A 23,192-nucleotide genomic window follows, 5' to 3' on the forward strand; every position below is an offset into this window, starting at 1 on the left:
AAGAGCCTAGAGGGCAGAACTGAGAGGCATGAATAATTATTCACAGATGTTGAATATAATCAAATGACTTGCAACATTTACCACTGGGATTTTAAAATGTGGTGGACCAATAATTCCTTTAGTCTGTGCCTTTTTCCATTTTTTTTTTCCAACAGGAATGTCTAGAGACATTATTTTGTGCCTGTTTTACCATTGCATTTTTGGTGAATGTGTAGTAACTAACTGGCTTTTTTAGTATCATTAATCTGGATTAAGAAAATATACACTATGAAATAGTATGTCGCCACAAAAAGGAAATGAGATCATGTCCTTTGCAGGGACATAGATGAAGCTGGAAGCCATTATCTTCAGCAAACTAACGCAGGAACAGAAAACCAAACACCACATGTTGTCACTTATAAGTGGGAGCTGAACAGTAAGAACTCATGGACACGGGGTGGAGAACAACACACACTGGGGCCTGATGGGAGGTGGGGTGGAGGGAGGGGGAGCATTAGGAAAAATAGCTAATGCATGCTGGGCCTAATAGCTAGGTGATGTGTTGATAGGTGCAGCAAACCACCGAGGCACATGTTCATCCATGTAATAAACCTGCACATCCTGCACAGGTACTCCAGAACTAAAAGTAAAAAATTTTAAAAAAGAAAAAAAAAAAAAGAATTAAACCCAAAGATCACTTCCCCATCTGGACTTGATTTAGATGAAGAGCTTCTGGACTTTGAGCTGATGCTATAGTGGGCTGAAAATTTTGGGGTCCTAGGAAGGGGATGAGAATATATTGCATGAGAAAGCAACATGAATCATTGAGAGCCAAAGTATAGACAGTGGTAGGTAGACTGTAGGAGGGCCCTCAATGATCCCAGCTTTCTTGTATTCGGGTTGCACTTGCTTGTAGAATATGGCAGAAGGGATATGATGTCACTTTCAAGATTAGGTTATAAATAGACTATGGCTTCAATCAGAGAGTTTTCTCTCTGTCTAGCTCTCTTTTGCGTAGCTCATTCTGGGGAAAGCCAGCTGCCACGTTATGATGCAGGCCTGTGAGGTCCACATAGCAAAGAACTGAGGCCTACAAATAATCACATACAGACGATTTCTACCACCCCCTAACTAAGCCTTTAGATCAGACCACAACCCCAGCCAACAAGGTAGCTACAATCTCTTGAGAAGCCTTGAGACAGAGGTACTCAATAGAGCCATTCCTATGAGAAATTTAAGTATCCACTATTTTACACTGCTAAGGTTTTGGTTAATGTATTATGCCATAACAGATAAGTTATACACAACCTTTATCAAATAATAAAAATAACTATCATCAGTAATGAGACAAAAACCATGGCCCACCCAATAGAACACAATGAGGAGAGTATAAAAATTGCTTTGGGATATTTCTGACAAAGATGTATATGCTTCATTCATACATGAAGAAACATCACACATACTCAAGATGAGAGGGCCATTCTAAAAAATAACTTGGTAGAAATCTTCAAAAATATTAGAGTCATGGAAGCCAATAAAAAATATGAACCTATTTCAGATTGGAGGAAACTAAACAGATCTAACATTTTAATACAACGTTTGATTTTGAACTTTAACTTTTTGTTTTATAAGACACTATTCAGACAAGTGCTAATGCTCGAATAGGGCTGAAGGATTAGACTGTAATAATACATTAATGCGAATTTCCTGATTTTAAACATTGTATTTTGATTGCACAAGGAGAATGTCTTTATGTGTAGAAAATAAATAGTCGACATTCTGTCTTCAAGCTTCTGAAAAAAATCTGCTTTTAGGGCACAGATAGAAGCAGATGATGATTCACCTGTTCCTCTGATACTAATTGTGCTGCTCTCTGTTTCCATGGCTGGCTCACGGGATAACAGAATATATCTAGTTTATTGTGTCTTGATTTGTCTCTCTATGGCATTTTTGTGAAAATAAGGAAGTGTGGAGACTTACATATGTTTCTAAATTATAATAGTTCATTAATGTAAAGTACAGACACAGTCTTCACTTTTCCTTCTTGGACTATTTAAATATGGCCACATAGCAAGTGGTCTCTGGCTGTCTGGGTGCGGTGGTTCACGCCTGTAATCCCAGCACTTTGGGAGGCCAAGGTAGGCAAACCTCTTGAAGTCAAGAGTTCTAGACCAGCCTGGCCAATGTGGCAAAACCCCATCTCTTCTAGAAATACAAAAATTAGCTGAGTGTGGTGGTGCACACATGTAATCCCAGTGACTCAAGAGACTGAGGCAAGAGAATCACTTGAACCTGGGAGGCAGAGGTTGCAGTGAGCCAAGATCACACCACTACACTCCAGCCTGGGCAACAGAGCGAGACTCCATCTCAAAAAAAAAGAAAAGAAAAGAAAAAGAAAATAGTCTCTGGTTAAATAACCTCTGAAATACTCCACCAAAAATTTCATCTTAGCATTTCTCCCCAAATTTCACGTAAAATAAGATAGAGTTAAGAGAAAAAAAGAAAAGCTAGGGAGAACCTCTTCACTATTTTTATGAAGCCAGTGTTCTACTTTATTTTAGGTGTATCTTTTCCTATTTAAACGTCAGCTAAATTTTCTTTTTGAAGATATTGAATGAAAGATGCTTATCCTTCAGGTTTCCTTTAAGCAAGACTCCTCATTCTCAAATAATATAATATAAACATTCCAAACTCTTAAGTAGATCATCTGAAATTGAAAGCTAAGTTTAACTTTCACAAAGATGTTTTAACAGCCATGACACCTAAACAAAATGGTATATTAAATTCTGATTAATTTGGTTCTAAAGCACCTAAGAATCATTCTTTATTTCTTATCCACAAGGGTTATTAAGTTTTCACATTGAAAAAAAAAATCCAACAGTGAATAATACTGCATTGGTGTTAATGTAATTGTTAAATAAAATAAGAAATACAAATTTTTAGTTAGATCACATGGCACCCAACTACTGCTTAGAAAATGGTAAGACTTACTACATAAATCATGAGTCACTATTGACATCTACTATATCATATCATAGGTTAGGAATCTAATTATAAATAGTCAAATCAGATGACTCAAGGTGGCATAGCTCAAGCAGAGGAAGATGATACAAATTGAGTATGGATTTTACACTCTAAACCTATCAGCACTCTAGGAAAAGTAACTTAAAACTGCATACCCCACTTATGCATAATCATCAGATATTAAAGAGGGTACATTCCTGTAATTTATTATTGCTCTAGTGATCTTAAAGAATTAAGTCCACATTCATAAAGTCTCAATTTGTCTCCAAGGATTTACTTTGAGTTTGGGAATATCTGGATCAATAAGTACTTTCAGAGGTCAGAGTAAAAGCTTTTTATCTCTAAATATTACTTCCCTGGAATATCAAATGTAGCAGAAGTCAACAACAGAGTGACCTTTCTCTTAAACAATTCATAGATTCACTGGAATTTTCTTCAACTTTAGGAAAATTAAATATATTCCATAGTGCTGTAAGTCTTAAATATTGATTTTCCTCTGAAATCTTGATCCACCCTACCCACCACCATTCTCCCTTTGTACACTATGTTCTTTGTAATGTTCACTTTACACAAGTGAAAATCAGCAGCATTAGTAAATTTTCATTGCAGGTTTATTTTTCATATTTCTGGATATATAATCCATTACTGTTAAACTTCATCTCAATGTTCCAGTATTTCTTCATCTTCCTTTTTATGTTACAAAATAAGTTATTTCACTGTATGTATTTTTAATTGATTAATTTTTCCTTTTTTTGGGAAATAAAACAGTAGCATTCTCAATTATTGAGACAGAAAAGTTATTTCATAGGGAACACCTCAAACACTGGTATCTACAACAGGCAGTGAGATTTGTCACAACAATTGGTATACTGTCAATATACCATACAAAGTTCCATCTGGTCTTGATTAAAAATTATTTTAGTATTCTCAGGAAAATGTTACAGAGGGAGAATTGCCTAGAGTATATGAGAGGAAAAAAAGTAGAGAAAAACATAATATTTTCTTAGATTAGTACAACAGTGAACCATTTCCACCTGGTAAGAAGGATGCACTTGAGAATGGGGTTCAAGTACTCTAGGAACATAGATGTAAGTTCTGGATGCACAGTAGTTGTTGGTTAGCTGTAAGTTGGAAATTTCAAGGCAGGAACAGCAGATACCACAACTGTAATTGGGTATCTTGTTTTTTGTTTTATGTGTATACGTGAGATTACAGGGAAAGGCAAAAGTAGTGCACAGAGATTTAATTTTTAACATTCAATTCATAAGCAGTGTTTATACCTCTTTGTACTTACTTGAAAAGTATATATTATGTAAATTTAGTATAAAAACACTTGGACTAACTCATACCATGTGGTAATATTTCACATTCAAAAGAAATACCCTTCTGTTTTTAAAACTAAAACAAGGAGCCAGCAGGGCGGCTTATGACTATAATCCCAGTGCTCTGGGAAGCCAAGGTGGAGGGATCATTTGAGGCCAGAACTATGTGAGAACAGCCTGGGCAACACAGCTAGATCCCTTCTCTACAAAAAATGAAATAAAATAAAATAAAATAAAATAAAATAAAATAAAATAAAATAAATTGGCCAGGCTGGATGGCACACGTCTGGCTACTAAGGAGGCTGATGTAGGGGGATCTCTTCAGCCCAGGAATTTAAGGCTTCAGTGAGCTAAGATTGGGCCATTGCACTCCAGCCAGGGCAACAGACCGAGACCCAGTTTCCAAATAAATAAATAAAAATGAAAGAAAGCAGTGCATTGAAAATCAATTTAAGTATTTACTGGAATTGTCTTGAAGACCCAGTGGGAAATTTCAGTAAGGGCAAATGAGAAAACACCTTAAGAATCTATTCTTCCAAAGATCTTTCCAATATCTTATGACAACATAGTAAATTATATCCCACTCCAACTGCAAAAGCTGAAATTAGTCTACTTTCTCACTTACCTACACTTTTGACTTTCCAAATATATGTCTCTCTTTGGATATGAGCTGCAAACTCCTTATATGAAGGCTCCAACTCTGCAGCCCTAGTTTTTCTAGTCGGCACAAGAAAAATCCTAATTGTTTTATCTAATGAGACAGAATTTTCCAATACTGTAGAGGCATGTGTGTGTGTTTGCTTTAAGGAAGCTGTTTTGGTAATAAAAAGTCACTGAGGCTCATAAATTCATGTTAACACATCCAGTGTACATGAAGCAGGCACTGAGTTAAACTATTTGTCTACTATATAGCACGTCATCTTAAAAGCCTTATTTTTTCCTCAAAATATTAACTTTATTTTCCCTCTGTAAAATCAAGACACAGTTCAAATGTAGCCTCCCTCGTTTTCTGGGACTTTTTTCTAACAAGATATGCTTCTTTCCAATTGGACTTCTAAATTTCTAGCAATCATAACAGTGCATAAAAGAGGCAACCCCAAAAGTGTAGCAGGTACTGAATAACAGATTTGCAGCCTTGGGTATCCACATTAAAATTTGAAATCTAAGTGAATTACTTCAAGCTGATTTCTTAGGTCAAGGAGAGATTATAGTCTTTAAATGACTGATAAGGTCACATACACAATTTCAAGTGTATTTATAGTAAATCCATGTGACAGCTCCTACAGCTACTAACCTGCTTCTGCCCTCAGGGTAGCGTGCACAATCTTCATCGCATGTCCTGGGTGGTTGTAGGAGCAGTAGAAACCCTCTGAGGCATGTCAGCTTTAGAAAATATGAGCAATGGCTCATACACGAATTTTAAGTTGTAACCTACATGTGATAAGTTGCTTTATCTTCCAAATGTAATAAAAACCAGAAGTTACTTTGAAATAAATTGAAGGATTAGCAGTGGTGACCGAGGAATAAAAATTATAACTTAAAATGGTCTTTAAAGCTGGAATTCTTAACTTATTGACCTTATATCCTACATATTACAGGATTTTGGAAATTTAGGCTGATATGGAAATGTATACTTATATCAAATTTAAATTTTTAGAATGATGGTGCTACTATATTCTAATTGTTAATTTGATAATTATAATTGTAATTTGTTAATTTGTTCTAATAATGATTTGTTGACATTATTCATTTGCTGCTTGACTTGATGGCATAACAAGTATGGGTTATTTAACCCGAAAAGGAAACAGTATCACCCTTCCAGAATCTCTATTAACGGCTACAAATGCAACACACCTGTTTCTGGACCACTTCCAGATCAGATATGATGCATGCTTTAGATAATTTAGTTTGAGCTAAGAATTACTATCTGGTATTTCGTGGTGTAGGGTAGGTATCCCCAGCACTATATAGGTGTCTGGAATTGAGATAACAATCAATTTCAATACAAAATACATTTTTTTTGCTTAAAGCACGCAAGGATTCTATGAGTTCAGGTAAATTCACAGGTTGGAAAACAGTAAAGAATGTTATATATTCTTGTAGTTATCTTCATAATGAAGCAAAAAGAAAAACAAAAAAGTTACAAAAATAGGGGTCGGGTGCGGTGGCTCACGTCTGTAATCCCAGCATTTTGGGAGGTCGAGGAGGGAGGATCACGAGGTCAGGAGGTCGAGACCAGCCTGGCTAACATGGTGAAACCCGGTCTCTACTAAAAATACAAAAATTAGCCGGGCATGGTGGCGGGCGCCTGTAGTCCCAGCTACTCGGGAGGCTGAGGCAGGAGAATGGCGCGAACCCGGGAGGCGGAGCTTGCAGTGAGCGCAGATCCAGCCACTGCACTCCAGCCTGGGCGACAGAGCAAGGCTCCGTCTCAAAACAAACAAACAAACAAACAAACAAAAACGTTACAAAAATAAATGAAAAGAATTGTATTTTCTAGCATTGAAAAATACTCTTTTAGATGACAGATAAGATGTTTACATCAACCTGCAGAAACTAAATGTTGAAGAGGTCTCGTTGTATCTCACAGAATTTTGATTTGCCTACTCACCTACAGGAGACATTTCTGGAACAGTAGCAACATAAGGTCCATCCAAGAACTTTGGCTCATTATCATTAATATCCTGCACTTTGATGATGAATTCTGATTCAGGCTCCAGGGGCTTTCTGGTTTCTATGTCCACAGCCTGAGCACGAAGAGTGTAGAAAGGTTTTTCTTCTCTATCTAGGCTCCTTATTGCATGAATGTCCCCTGTTGTTTCATCGATGGTGAAAACGGTGCCAGCGCCATCTCCTGAGAGGGTGTATTTAACAGTGCCCTCTCCCTTGTCTAAGTCGGAATGGAGCTTTAGGGAAGAGAGGGAGAGAGAGAGGAAGAGAAAGAGAAGAACAAAGAAAGAACACCATTAAAACGATGTTGCCAAATTAAAAATTCATAATTTGCAATATAATTCCTTTAATCAAAAACGTTTAAAAAATCCTACGGTTCTGTTTTCTTGTTTTTTATTTCTCCAACTTCTTATTATGAAAATGTTAACATATAAAGTTGAAACTGTGCAATGAACACATATATACCTATACATCCAAACATTCCTCCATTCGTCTATTAATCTACTTGCCTTATCAGATAGATCTCATATCCATTCTTCCATTCATCCTTCTCTTAATCCATCTTTTTTTTTTTTTTTTGAGGTATTATGAAGATCAGAACAAAAGTACAACCTCAGATACAGCAACAGGCAAAAAACCAACAAATTTTGAAAATTTGTATTTAGTTCTTCTGTATCCCTTTGGGATAACATTTTCATAAAATGAAATGCACAAAACTTCAGTGTACTTATTGTTTCATTTAAAATAAACATTTCGATAAAAATAAATTAGCTCATAAACACCACAAAATAAACTTTCCAATTGTTCTGAAGATAAAATCAATGACCTGAATCCAGTGGGAGATAGTGCAAAGGAACTCAGAAAACACTAAGCATTTTCATTTGTAAAGGGAAAAATCTGGCAAACCAAGAGGTTTTCAGTGATAAAGGGCAGAGCATCTCATTTTTAACAGACTGAGTTTGAATGAGTTTACCACTATTAACCAGATGATTGATAGAATCACTGATTAACCTTTCAGATTCACAAATAGCTTGTTCTAATTCATTCTATATATAGAATATTTATGTTGAGTAATATAGGAAAGCATTGAAATTCTGCTAATTTCTTTTAAGATTCAACACATGTATAGTACCTTACATTATAGCATGGAATAAGATACACATGAATAAACAATAAGGAAGAGAACTGAAGAGTAGAGAAAATTATCAGTGTAATACCATAAGGCACTGTTGTTCAAACTGGAGACCAAGAATAAATGAAAAATGGACACAGACTTAAAGGTATATAAACTACCTGTAAATAAATATGTACATAAAATATTACCTAACATAAAATATTGCATCATATATAATTTTCTAATAGTTTATATTTCTATAAATATATTCTTATACATAATATAAATATATATACATATATACATAACATATTCTTATAAATAATATGTACATTAATTTTTATGCAGACACTGATTTAAATGTTTTAAACTATTCTTGCTCATTTGGGTATAGCCATTTGATTTCAGCATCCACATTTTTATATGTAAAAGCTCTTTCCAGTCAACAGATCACCCAAAAGAAAAATAAACTTTTGCAGTGTCTCTAACCATTTGGGCTATGCCTTAAAAATCTGCATATGAGCACTGCTGTTTTGCAAATCATTGCTTAAGAATGAGTTCTGTTTTCTTAACATTTCAACACACACACATAAACTCCAAAAACATTTAAAATTATATAAATATCCTGTTGCAAATAAGCTTCTTATGTATTAGTATGAGTAATTAAAAGCACAAATATAGCCCAAATAAATATAAGTTCAACCGTGGCTACATCTTTGCTCTTAAACTCAAGAGCGTGGTTTAAGTTGAATAAAATAACATCATTGTTCATATTAATGTTATTAAGGTAAACTTATTCATTTTGTGAAGTTGCATTTCCTTCAATATTTCTTCTAAAAGTGTATTTGTATAAGAGTATAAGCATAACCGTAACAACCTGGTTGGGTAATATAATAAAAATAATATGGCAACAATAAGAGGGAACAAGATTTTGATGTTCCTTTAAAAGTTTCTGTATATTTTACTTAAGTATAAAGAAAATTGCTATGAATGATAGAAGGAAGTATTTTTGTCCTCCTATTTAAAAAAAAAAAAAAAAAAAAAACTGCTGTGAAGCATAGGCAGTGTCAAGCGTAAAATCAAGCCGTAGATAAATGTTCTTTGAACTTATGATTTTCAAATTATAAATTTCAACCATGCTATTAAAGATATTCAACACATTGGGTATTGCTTTTGCTTTCAGATTTATCTAAATATATGAGACTGGCAAAAGCTCAGTGCAAAAAGCATGACTTTACAAAATGGATCCATTTTGCCAACAGCTCAAAGAATATATGGTAATATTGTGGGAACTGAGTGAAAATTCAAAGTAGGTTTTGAAATGTGATACAAGTAGAATTATAAAAAGAAAAAAGAACAACAAAACAAAAATTTCTTCATTTAGCTAAAACCATAACTGTTTCCTTCACAAACTGACATAAAAATAAAAAAGCAAAATGTGTTTTTAGTTATATCCAAGATCCAAATTCAAGTGAATTGCTGCTACTCCTCACTCTTCTACCTTTTCCTTCTAATTCGAAGGTTGGCTTTGCAGAGATTCAAGATTCAGAAAAAAAAAATATGGGAAAATATGTTAAAATATTGACCTGAAAATGAAGTGGATAACCATAAAACTCTTGAGAGAATTAGACTTTTTATAGCAGTTTATGACATGATAATACCTTAAAGGAGATCACATTCAGTGATCTGCGTTGACAGGTAATATTTAAAATTAAGTATTCATGCTGATTAATTCAGGCAGATGGGTGGTAGCCTAAAGTATAGACATTTTTCTAATATTAATTTTGATATTAAATAAATGACATTGGCTCATGTTTGATATTACAAAATTTCCTTTACTTCAACTATAAAATAATTTCAATAGTGAAAGGTATAAAGTAAGACGAAAATTTCCGTCATCATCTTACCTAGACATAACTTCATTTTTTTTGTTTTTTTTTTTTTTTGTTTTTTGAGTCGGAGTATCGCTCTCCTTGCCCAGGCTGGAGAGCAGTGGCATGATCTTGGCTCACTGCAACCTCCACCTCCCGGGTTCAAGCGATTCTCCTGCCTCAGCCTCCAGAGTAGCGGGAACTACAAGTCACATGCCACCAAGCCAGGCTAATTTTTGTAGTTTTGGTAGAGACAGGGTTTCACCATGTTGGTCAGCTGGTCTCAAACTCCTGACCTCAGGTGATCCAGCCGTCTCTGCCTCGCAAAGTGCTGGGGTTATCGGCATGAGCCACTGTGCCCTGCCTTACTTTGTTATTTTTATATGTTTCGGTTATGTAAATATATAACTGAAAGGGTAAATATATATAAATACATATTTACTGTACATTTATATTGGTACATATTTCTCTGCTTGTATCTATGTATACACACACTGTATAAATGAGTCAAGATTTTAAAAAACAAAATGCCATAATTATTTTTCAGTATCATTTAAAATTTTTCAAAATTATTTTTTTAAATGTCTGCATATTCATTCAGCGAAGTTGAGTGATCCAATGGGCACTCGATATTCCTTCATAAACTGTGTGGTGAATGTGCATGTATGTATGTATGTAGATGCATGTGTTTATGTGCTTTCTGGGGTTTATTTCCTTAAAATAAAAAGGCAACTGTCAAGACTAAAGCTATAATAATTTTTATGAATCTTAGAAAATACTGAATTTTTAGTCCAGAAATTGATCTCTATCAATGAAACTGCTTTCTCAAATATGTCAGCAATGGGATTCAGGTTTCGCTTACAATGTGAAGGAAGTTCTTAGTCTCATTTGCACAAAGAAGGAAGGAGGGTTACAGAGAAAAAGAACTCGGTCTTTCCACATTTTTGGGTCATGTTCACTGTAAAAAAAAATCACATGATGCCATTTTTACACAACCATTTTAAACTACACATACGGCAAGCTAATAATTCCACGAAAATAATTTCTTCCCTTTGTAGCCATTTAAAACTAACAGCTAGAACTATTTCTTCTTCCAATTATTAAAAATAAGCTGTTTCTGAGTCGGTACTGACTACATTTACTGATTGAAGCAGCCAACTCCAAATATATCATCTTTTAGTATTGACACTTAAAATAAAATTTCTCCCCAGAAAAAGAGTCCTATAAATGATGGCTGTAGAAATAGGCACTGTCCAGGCAGTTGTTTTGTGGAAGTAGTGTTGTTATTTTCTGGTGTTTTCCAAGTCATCTCAGATGGTGCGTGAAAATGAGATGCCAAGGGAGGCTTAAAAAAGATACCCAGCACCAGCTTCAGAGTGTAAGCAAATCTTTCATTCCAGCGCTTAAAAGTTTTGAGAAAGCTCATCTAAAGTTAAATGTTTACTAGCATCTCTCTGATCATATTTTGGAAACTACTACACAAAACTAAAACAAATTTCTTATTTTCTCCGGGTTGCAAAGTGCACATAAAAGGAAAAATGCTTTTTATACCACTATTTCCAGCAGGGATTTTATTTTCATTTGTCATTTGCCAGCCTGGGGTATGCTGGGAGAAGGAACAATTGGTTTTGAAAAGGTGGATTTGTGTGAAAACCAAAAATTGTGTTCAACAAATACTACTACTAACCCATATGTGGCTATGTGTGTTTTTTATATGAGTGCCATATATATATGTATATGCGACATATATATATGTATGGTATATATGAGTGCCATATATATATCCAGACACATATATATGCCATATATATATGCTATAGAAATACCATCAAGTTACCCGTTTACTTCAAAATGTAACTGCTTAATATAAAATATGTTTCTTTTTGTAGTACCTAATTCTTGCAATTCAGTATATTTCCTGGCAGGAGATAGAGAATAACAAGCCCCGATAGTTACCACATATGGCTCTTATGAGGTAATGAGGATGGTGGTGATGAGAAGGGTAAAAAATAAAAAAGTTATTACAAAACATTTTTCAGGGAATTTTACAAAAAATGATTTTAATATTCTCTTTGCTTATGGAATGATATTTAAAACCATAATTTCTGTGTCCTTTAAGATGACTGCTGATTTGTAAATTGTTCTCTGTGCTCCAGATTTCTTTTATTTGTCCCTGTCTTTATGCTCATAACCATTCATTTCCCTCTTTTCCCACTGACTTAGCCTTTGGGGTTGTAATGAACTTACTCGTTTATTTTTGTGTATATGTGGGGTTTTGTCTTTTGTTTTCTTAGAATACAGTATATGGGATCATGGAAAAAAATCAGAAAATGGGGAAAAATCATAAATTCATTACCAAAATAATTTCTGATTTGGTATATAGCTCTGCAAATTACTTCACTAATTGTTTTCATATGTACTATGGTACACTGTACACTGTTCTGTAACTTGCTTTTCGGATGGATTATATCATAAATACTTTTCTGTATCAATAAATGTGAATTTATTACATCAGTTTAAACTGATCAAAAACATTTTAATCAACGTAATACAATTAAATTGCTAAATATCACAGAGAATCGAAGAGTTTATAATCCCAACCATACTCTCCTTTCCCAGCCACTTGGGGACATTTTTAATTGTTTCTATTTTCATTGTTTCTATTTCAGTTCTTATAAAAAATACATACACAAAGTTGGCTAAATGATTAAATGTTATAGTAGTTCTTTAATTCTAAATTTGAACACTGTTTGTTGACTTTCAAACTGCATGCTTGCCTTGTCCCAATAAAATTGTACCACCATTTATACTATGTGTTGTCAATAAAACACTAAGTGATATCTGAGTGCCTTTGTTTCTAAATTTCAGTTCACTCATAGAATATATCCCTTTTCCTCTTTTTTCCTCAAACATTTTATTATGAAATTTTCAATTTCATAATGAAAGTATATAGTATTCATCTATATACTTAGATCTTAGTCTATATATTTTTAACATACTTTTTAGAAATTTTTTATCATTTTCTACCCATTTGTCTATCTGCTAACCCAGCTTAATTTCTGATGCATTTGAAAGTAGGTTGTAGATACCAATACCCATCACCCTACAATACAATTTTAATTTTTTTTTTTTACATTAGAATGTATCTGTGGTTTCTCTATTTCTTAGGATCATAGCATTAACACCTTTGCACTTCCTGGCCGGGCGCGGTGGCTCAAGCCTGTAATCCCAGCACTTTGGGAGGCCGAGACGGGCGGATCACAAGGTCAGGAGATCGAGACCATCCTGGCTGACACGGTGAAACCCCGTCTCTACTAAAAAATACAAAAAACTAGCCGGGCGAGGTGGCGGGCGCCTGTAATCCCAGCTACTCGGGAGGCTGAGGCAGGAGAATGGCGTGAACCCGGGAGGCGGAGCTTGCAGTGAGCTGAGATCCGGCCACTGCACTCCAGCCTGGGCGGCAGAGCGAGACTCCGTCTCAAAAAAAACAAAAAAAAACAACAAAAAAAACACCTTTGCACTTCCCCTTACATCTCCTTCCGTTTTTTCCCCCTGTCCCCCACCAGCTTCCATCATCTGTATTCTACAGAATCTGCCCTAAAAATTTGTGAATTGGCCTTGGGCTTTTTTTTTTTTTTTTTTTTTTTTTAAGTGTCTTGTTTTGTGGTGCAGGCTGCAGTACAGTGGCACAATCTCAACTCAATGCAGCCTTTGCCTCCTGGGCACAAGTGGTCCTCCTGAACAGCTTAGAGATGGGGTTTCACCATATTACCCAGGCTGGTCTCAGACTCCTGGGCTCAAGCAATCTACCTGCCTATACCTCTGAATGTGCTGGGATTATAGGTGTGAGACACCCTGTGTGGCCAGGCTTGTATTTTAAAATAAGCCTGATAGTTAATTTTGTATGTCAACTTGACTGAGCCATAGTTGCCCAGAGATTTGGTCAAGCATTATCCTGGATGTGCCGCTGTGGATGTTTCTGAATGAGATTAATATTTAAATTGGTAGACTGAATAAAATAGATTGCCTTCCCTAATGCGGATGGGCCTCATTCAATAGCTGTGGGAATGAATAGAACAAAAAGGCAAATCCCTCCGTGAGTGACAGAGATCTCCTCTTGCCTGACTGCCTTCAGGCTGACACATTGGACTCTTTTTTTCTGCCTTTTGACTTGAATTAAAACACTGGCTCTTCCTGGGTCTTGAGCCTGCCCGTCTTTAGACTAGAACTAGAAGCTATCCTGGGTCTACAGTTTGCCAACTGCATATCTTTGGACTAGTCAGTCTTTATAATTGTGTGAGCCAATTCCTTATAACAAATCTCTATATATCGATATATAGAGATATCTCTATCTATCTATCTATCTATACCTATATATTGGATATCTATATATCTATATATAGAGAGATATCTTAAATATCTCTATATATCTATATATCTATTACTATATCTACATCTACATCTATAGCTATATCAACATCCAATTTGTTCTTTTTCTCTGAGAACACCTACTGATAAATAAGCCTTCCAAGTATTGTCTATCAGTTGATGCTAAAACATTAAAAAATAAAACAACAACTAATACTCTTTTTACAATTACAACAATGTAAAGCTTTTTGTTTTATTAGCAAATAATGTGTATTTCCTATGTAATTGCTGCAGTTTTATTTTGCATATGGATTTTTTTCTGTAACATCTTTGTCTGTTAGTGGTTTTATTTATTTATTTTTTAATATCCTTAGATTCATCCCACTTCTGAGGTCCGACATCAGATCTTTTCACTACATGCCTCTCTTTGGGAGGCTTCTTTCATGCTAATCCAAACAAGAACATCTGCACAATTGTCAACCTGGAATTTACTGTATTAATCTCCTGGTTTGGAAACAGTTTTTCTTGGATGTTATATTTACTTTGGTTTACTATTTTGTTGGCTTGCACTAATTTTATATAATCAATGAGTCTACATTAGACATTTTACTTGAGTCTTTTCATATCACAGTATGCCTTTATTTCACCCTCACATGTAATTTATTTTTATCTGGGCATATATTTCCAGATTGGAAATAATTTCTCTTTCTACATTTTAAGGAATTTATACATTTCTATCTAAAATTGTATTCATTATCTTCTAAAAACCAAGAGTGGGCTTGATATCTGTCTGATTATATTTTCTTTGTTGGTAAAGAGGCTCTTTTTTCCCTTTTTATTTTCATCTTCTCTTTCTCTAGTGTTTATAGTCTTATTTTTATGAATGTAGTCTAATTATTTAGAACACTGTCTCCAAGTATGTTTTTATTTGGGTTTGTGTTTTGAACATTGCCTCCAGGTGCGAGTTTACGTGTTTATGTTTCCTACCTGAGGTTGGACACTTAGTAAATTTTCTCAAATCAAAACCTATTTTCCTTCAGCACTCAGAAATTTTTATCAATGATTATTTCCATGATTATTTCCTGTCCTCTGTTTTACATGTTCTTAACCTAAAATTCAATTGTTTAATGTTAGACCTTATGCATCTTCAATATATCATATATATTTCACTCATATTATTTATTGTCATATCTTTTGGACTATTTTGTGAAAGCAATAGATTTATATGATTTTATTTATTGGTAAAGCTTTTCATTTTCAAATTTAATACACACAAATTGTGCATACACACACACATATACCACAGATATATTCATTTCCAGGATTTCTTTAAATGTTCTTTTAAAAATAATCATATTTTTATTTTGTGAACTGTGGGATTTCTTGAAACGTTTTGAAAAGTCTAATTAGTCTATGTTCCTGTGGTTTCTTTAAATTATCTCTTGCTTCAGGATTAATTTTGTGTTTGGAATTTGAATCTTTGCCATTCATAACGCGGGTTTTCCTTGAATACCTGATAACTCTGAGTTTTCTGTTCATATTTAAGAATAAATAACCTAATTTGAAGTTTTGAGTTTTTTAGTTGTATTTATTGATTAGAGTTTTGTCCTAGAATGAATAAAATAATCAATCATTTCTTCTACTTTCAGATATTTGGTTGGGGGTGTTCTAAGCATAATGGTGTCCCAACACTGCCCTAATTCTTTGCAGGTTATCTACAGAATAAAGTCTTTTAAAAATTATTTCTTTATTGTTTACATTCTGTTCATTAATGCCTATATTTTATGCATTCTCAAGCATATGGGAGAAATTCTGTATATAGAATATTGGTTCATCTCTGTGTTTTTCCTGGCAAATTTTATGCCTTTTCTTTGGAATCACTGCCAAATCTGGGTCGCTTTCAGAGCTGTGCCTTCATTGCTGGAGCCCTCTCAGTGTAGATACTTGCATGTAGCTCGTTTGGGCTTTTGTTTAAACAGTCACCAATCCTTCACCTCTGTGCAATGTTACAGAAATTGGCCATCTTCTCTGATGACCTCTATGCCACTCCCATCAGTTTTATGGGTTGTTATTTTTGTTCCTCTGCTATAAATTACTGATGCTCTCTGAAGAGGAGTTAAAGGTGTTTGGGAGGTACACCATTTCCCTTTACCAAAATCATATTAAGTAAAACTTGAAATCAACAGAAAAAAATAGAAGTAATTATATGATGAAAATCTATGTTCTCAAAATCTAGGTTAAACAATTGTTAACATTTTGTTGTATTTGCTTTACTTTCACGTATGGGCAATTTGAAAATAATTTACAAACATCATACCAATTCACTACATAATATTTCAGCACCAGATTTCTGAAAATAAGACCTTTTCCTGCATAACCACATTGTCACAATTTCAGTTAAGAAAATTAATTAAAATGACTATTATCACTTAATAACGGTTCATATTCAATATCCCCACTTCTATCTCCAAATATCTTTGTAGCATTTTCTTTCTTTGTTTTCTGAACATGAACCTCGTAAGTTTCAAGCATTGCATTTGGATTAGTGTCTTTACTTTCCTTAATATAGAAGGACCACAAATTTAATATTAACAATTTATTTGTCATTATCTTTTGTCATGGAACCAGGACCCCATTTTGAATTTTTCTGCTGGAATGAGAAACTTCCAGACATGTGGTCTAAATCTTTATTGTTCTATCTGTTTTACCATTGCTGCTCTTCAGTCTCAAAACATATGTGGACAAAAGCAATCACATAAAGGTCTGTCCTACTTAATATGGAGATCTTTATAAAAGAAGTTACAGAATCTTCTGACAGTCAGGTCTATACACACATTCAGATGTAAGGGATATGTTTCTTGTACAGAATGCTCTCAGTACTTTTTGTTGTAATAATCACATATAAATGGTAAGACCCATTACCATTCTTGAAATCTATGATTATAAGTGATGTAGAACAGTTTAGTAGTTAGTGCTTGAGATTTAAAGTAATATTGTCACTGATTTATTTATTTACATACAGGATTTAGTCATTTAAACAAGCCAATATGAGTATAAGAAAATTTTGTGAGTTTCTTTGTCTGAAATAATTTTATTATGTACAACACAAACTACTTTTGCTAGATTCTTCTTGGTAAACTTATAAAACACTTAGTGTTTCCTTTTTTGAAATTGCCTAGTTTCATGCTAATACTTACTCTGAGCTCAAGAACATCATAGTGGCCATTATATTAACTACAAAGCCATTAGATTATACTTAAGGTATTTACAGATAAAAGAAGATCAGACCCAAAGATGATCTATAACTCTGCCTGAGTAATGTTATGCAAATTGCTCTCTTTTCAAAGCCACCGAATGCCCAAGAATATTTAACATTCTATGCTAGTGCGCTCTCCTGAGGTGACTCATTTGTTTCCCCTAGTTTAATTGTTGCTGTATGAGCAAGAGGGATACCACTTTACAATGTTAGGAGTTCCCTCTAACAGCCCAGTGTGATTTGAGAATTCCCCTGCCTGAGTAACAGACTCAGAGCTATTTATCATCTGGAAATATTTCACCTTCTATTGAAGAGAGCAGAAATCCATCTCAAAAAGACCCCCACGCATCCCCAGTGTATGCCAAAGAAGCGCCCAGAAGAACAAAGAATATTTGCAATACTCAAGAGCAAAAAAGCTTATGTGCTGGGATAATATATCCTGTTACAGAAAAAAAAACATACTATTCCCCCAATGCTGTCTTTCATCTTTCTTACTTTGCTTGAATATTGCCTTTATGGCTACATATAAAAGCTATCCTATTTTCTCAGATTGTCATATTTTACAACTTTAGCTCACTCCAATTATAATCTCTCATTTTGAAGTGTCACAATATGTGAATAAGAACTTCAGTAAAAGTTGGAGAGGTCACTGGCTTGGACCCAGGATTTGGGAAGAAAAATATGAGAGAAGGTTAAAATAACTTCTTTCCTATATTTCCAACATTGTAAAACGTATTTCACAAGCTGAGTTTTAGGGAAAAACATTTCCAGAAAATAAACCATTCATATCAAATTTTCAGGAATGGAATCTCTATTTTGAATAACAATAAATTTGATGTATCATTTCAAACAATGTAGTTATTTTTCAGAATACTATATAAATGTATGTGATTTAGTCTAGATTTAAAAATAAATGCCAATAATAATCAATTATTAATAACAATACATTACTATAGTTAGATACCATTTCTTAATTTATTGCTAGTATTTCTTCATTTCATTATTTCCATTATTAGCTATTACTGAATATTATATACTATGTTACACGCTTTATTGGTTTTATTTAATTTTGACTAACCACTGATATGCTATCATGAAAAATATGGTAATAAAATATTTTTAACTGAATTCAAATAGTCCCAAGTGCAAAATACAATTTTCAAAACTATATGTCCTACACTAATTTATTTGCATATGCACTTAATAATCCCAATAAAACAGCCAAACCCAAATCTGAACTCCAATGTAAAACTCCATCTAACCTAATTTCTTTCTGTTAGTCTTTATTATTATAGTCACTTCTATTTATGTTTTATTTTCTCCTTTATTTTTTAATTTTTACTTTTTATTATAAATACCTTATTATTTAATAGTATAAAATGTCTGGCTATATGAAATCAAATCAATTACAATAAGATAAATATAAGTAAGATTTCAAAAAAGAAAATCTAAATCTAGCTTAAAATTCTGCATTTTTGATACATCCAAAGTACACAGGATTTATTAGTAAATAAAATTTAATACATTGGGGATAAAATGTTAAAAAATATTTGATATATTCAAATTTCTTAATTGCAGTATAGCAAAATGACCTATAAATCAAGCATTTTGTTCCACCGTGTCTACTCTTAGCTGTATGTCTCAGAAACAGCGTCTTTCTCAAGAGAGAACAAGAAGGATAATGCTGGATCTAAAGGCATCATCTGAAGAAGATCAAGATATCAACAACTGCAACTATCTGGCTTTCTGTCCATAACTGAGCCTTTCATAATCTTCCCTTCATAATTAGGACCTCTTGATCAGAACAGAAAAGTTGAGTCTTAAGTTTCCTGTATTTATTTCTTACTGATACTGAGTAAGGGAAGTGAAAATTTGGTTGCTATGATTACACTCCTTCATTGTTCTTAATGGGACTATTTTGATAAGTCAAACATTTTTGCCATCTAAGTACATTGATGAGCGCCACGTTATCTCAAATGTTTACACATACTAGGGAAAAGCATCTGCAGTTTATGAACTCTTTGTGAATCAGTATCGCTTTTTCATGTTACTACAGAGATCAATATTCAATGCATTGGTTTAATTTACCATCTTTTCTCCCAGTTGATCTTGTAATCACCAGAAAAGGAAAAAAAAAAAAAAAAATCTCCTTCACAAAGCCATTTGCAACAAACTTGTGTAAATAATAATCTAAAGAAGGTTAGGAAAAAAAAAAATCCACCATACAGGGGAATAGATCTAAAATTGATATCTGCCTCACCTGTATCACCTATTATAAGAGTAACGGAAAAGGTAAATTAATAGCAGAGACTAGAATGTTTTCAAACGTAGTAATGAAAACTACACCCTCCTCCCCCCATATAACACCACGGCAGGTCACTTTGGTTACAGGATACGATCATAGCTCTGCAATATCAAAAAAATGTCTGCCTGGTGCGGCGGCTCATGTCTGTAATCTCAGCACTTTGGGAGGCCGAGGTGGGCAGATCACTTGCGGTCAGGAGTTGGAGACCAGCCTGGCTAACAAGGTGAAACCCCGTCTCTACTAAAAATGCAAAAATTATCTGGGCCTGGTGGAGGGCGCCTGTAGTCCCAGCTACTCCGGAGGCTGAGGCAAGAGAATGGCGTGAACCCGGGAGGCAGGGCTTGCAGGGAGCCGAGATCACTGCACTGCGCTCCAGCCTGGGCTACAGAGCGAGACTCCGTATCAAAAAACAAAACAAAGCAAAAAAATAACAAACAAACAAAAAATGCCTACTGTAGGTTATAAATAAGGAAAAATTGCTTGATTTCTTAATTTTCAGGGTATAAGAAGAAATCTGGGCTATCTATGGACATTCCCAGAAACATCAAGGTTTGCTAAAAACAGAAAATCGGAAGTAGAACCAAAAAAAAAAGCGGTGGGAAAAGCATGTAAGACACTGAGGCAAGCCGTGAAGAGTCTGTCAGTCTAAAGGTTGAATAGAGGACCTTTAAGAAGAGGGGGGACAAATATTAAATTTTCAGCTTTCTGTAGTTTGATATACTTTCCACGTTCTAGGGTTTCATTAAAACTTCACAAGCTTTTGGATTTTTTTTTTTTTTTTTTTTTTTTTTTTTAATATTAGGGCTGTGCTTCATGCTTGGGTAATATGTGGTGAGTAGAGGGAACAGCTGGGGAAGAAGAGATAAGAGACAGATTCTCTAGTAGACATTAGGAGAAATGTAAGAATCCTATACTTCTGCGTATATTTGAGGAGCCTTTAGAGTTCACTACAGTTTATAGATTGGACGTTATAACTTTTAATGTACTTTCATTGTGACAGGATTGACTTTAGAAGGCTTAAGAATTTTGACGAAGAAAGGGGAAAAAGAAGGCACAATAGAGAGAAAGGAAGGAAAAAAGAAAAGACAGAAGTGTGGCCACAAGATTGTCAACAATAATAATTGTATAAGAATACATATTCTTCTTCAAGAAATGAAAATAATTAGAACACACATTATGCCTAAATACATTTTAAGAAATCAAATAAACGTGTAGTTTCTAATGGAAGTTCTTCAAAGTATTAGTAAATTTTTCCCACAAAGCAGTTTATCCATTTGTTGTGAAAGTGATTGAGTTTTGTAGTACCAAGGGATCTTTTGCTTTTAAACCAGTTAATTAGTTTTTATTAGATGCAATGCAATGTTTTGACCAGACTTTTCTCTGTGCTTTCGGGCGTATTTCTCTATTAGCAGGTAAAACATTGATCTCTTGACTAAAAGTAGGTGACATCTTTCCCCAACCGCGAGTCTTCAGGTTGTTACAGAGGCTGCTTTCCTGACTCATTCTGTACTCCCATTGCCTCTCTCTGAGTTTAAAAAGGAAATGATTAATTAGTTAAAGAATATGTTGAAATTTTAACATATTATGTTTAACATAACTAATTATTAGTCCAAAAGAATATGCTAAAATGTCAACATATTATGTTTAACATAAGTAACTGTATTAAAATTTAGAATATATTTATGATTTCCAAATCATGGTTTGTTTTTGCAGAACCTGCACCAGAATGACATGACCCTACAAAGTGGAAATAATATAAATTCCTTTTTTGCCACTGAAATTTGTTTTAGATACTACTAATTTTATCAGTGGCTTTCTCTTACCCTTACATGGATGTTAACTTAGATGAGAGATGCGTTCAGTTCACAATATTTGATAGTGAAGCAATATGATACATTTATATCAGATTCCTTTGTTTAATCAATCTTATTCTTTCTCTGTCTGATGTACACTTTTCTACCCCCTCCTATTTAATTTGTATCCTTCTTTCTGTCATTTGATGTGGATTTTCACCGGAGTTGGTCTAACTTTAGAGGTCGTTTTATTTTCACAGGGATATGCAATTAGACACAATTGTACCATGTTTAGTGATTTCTGTGTTTTCACCAGATCAAACACAGATCACATGGTCCATGCTCAGTAATGGTTTAATGAACTAAAGAATTTATAAAGGAATGAATGCACGCACATATAGCAAGCCCATCTTTAAATTCTGTTATTGTCGTTTGAATTTTTGTTTAGCATATAGGGTGCATACAACATAAAAAGAGCTAAAATCCATGATCCTGAGCATCAGATATTTGTTGGTTAGAATTCAAAACCCATTACTTATTACATTTGTGTTATTGTGTAAATTACTAAATTTCTTCATACCGCGGAGTTTTCATATGTAAAATGTAGATTATGATATATATATATCATAAATTTGGAGAATACTGTAGAGAATTTGGCTTCATAATATTTGTTTTCCTTCATTTCTCTCCCTTCATATCCAAATAAGCCCAGTATAGCAATATTCCTTTCTATTTATATTAACTTATATAAATGTGCATGAGAAAACTAATTGGATTCAAAAAGATGGTAGAAAAAGCTATCAAGCTTCTATATTTTGCCAGGCAACTTCCTAATGGCTTTATGTGTCTAAACCCACTTTAATACTCAGAAAAATGCTATGATTACAATCCTACTATTAGCATTCTCATGTTGTAGATACAGAAATTGAGGCACAGGCAGGCTAACTTGGCTGAAGACACACAAGTTAAAAATATTCAGAGCAGAGATTAAACCAGGTCGTCTAATCCCACGTGTCTTTGGGACTAGCATTTAAACAGAATCATCTCAATTTTAATTTTGTAATACAACACCATTAACAGAAAAAAAAAATTAAATATCTTGAGAGAAAAAAACCAAACAAGCTGAATCTATGTTCAGAGAATTGAATTAGCAATAGATATAAGCTACCCAAGGTTTCGTTTTGTGACACCAATTTGAGCAAAGCCATATGTATATTACTCTGAATGCATTAATAACAACAGTATCATTGAAAAATACTTTTGACTGCCCTTAATAATTGTACTAGGTACTAGAAAACACAATTTAGTAATCGCTCCCAGGGAATCCGTTTTTTGAATGAAAATATTTTTCTATGATTGTGCACATTGTGCCATAATTTGCTTTTAAAGACATAAAATACATCATATTAAAAAGGTAATAGAGTAACTCCATTTAATAACAGAAATTAAAATATCTACATTCTTTCTCACAATGAACTAATAACTACACA

At 33.9% G+C, this 23,192-nt stretch overlaps 1 protein-coding gene across 1 annotated transcript in view; it reads right to left on the bottom strand.

Moving 5' to 3' along the window:
• Positions 1 to 23,192, bottom strand: part of CDH12 (cadherin 12) — a 485,928-nt gene that overhangs the window by 240,824 nt on the left and 221,912 nt on the right. The window contains exon 3 of the mRNA XM_028849358.2: positions 6,937 to 7,231. Within this exon, the coding sequence (XP_028705191.1) occupies positions 6,937 to 7,231 (295 nt within the window). The remainder of the gene's footprint in view (positions 1 to 6,936; positions 7,232 to 23,192) is intronic.

The sequence above is a fragment of the Macaca mulatta genome, chromosome 6, assembly GCF_049350105.2.
Source record: "Macaca mulatta isolate MMU2019108-1 chromosome 6, T2T-MMU8v2.0, whole genome shotgun sequence".
NCBI classification, from domain to species: domain Eukaryota; kingdom Metazoa; phylum Chordata; class Mammalia; order Primates; family Cercopithecidae; genus Macaca; species Macaca mulatta.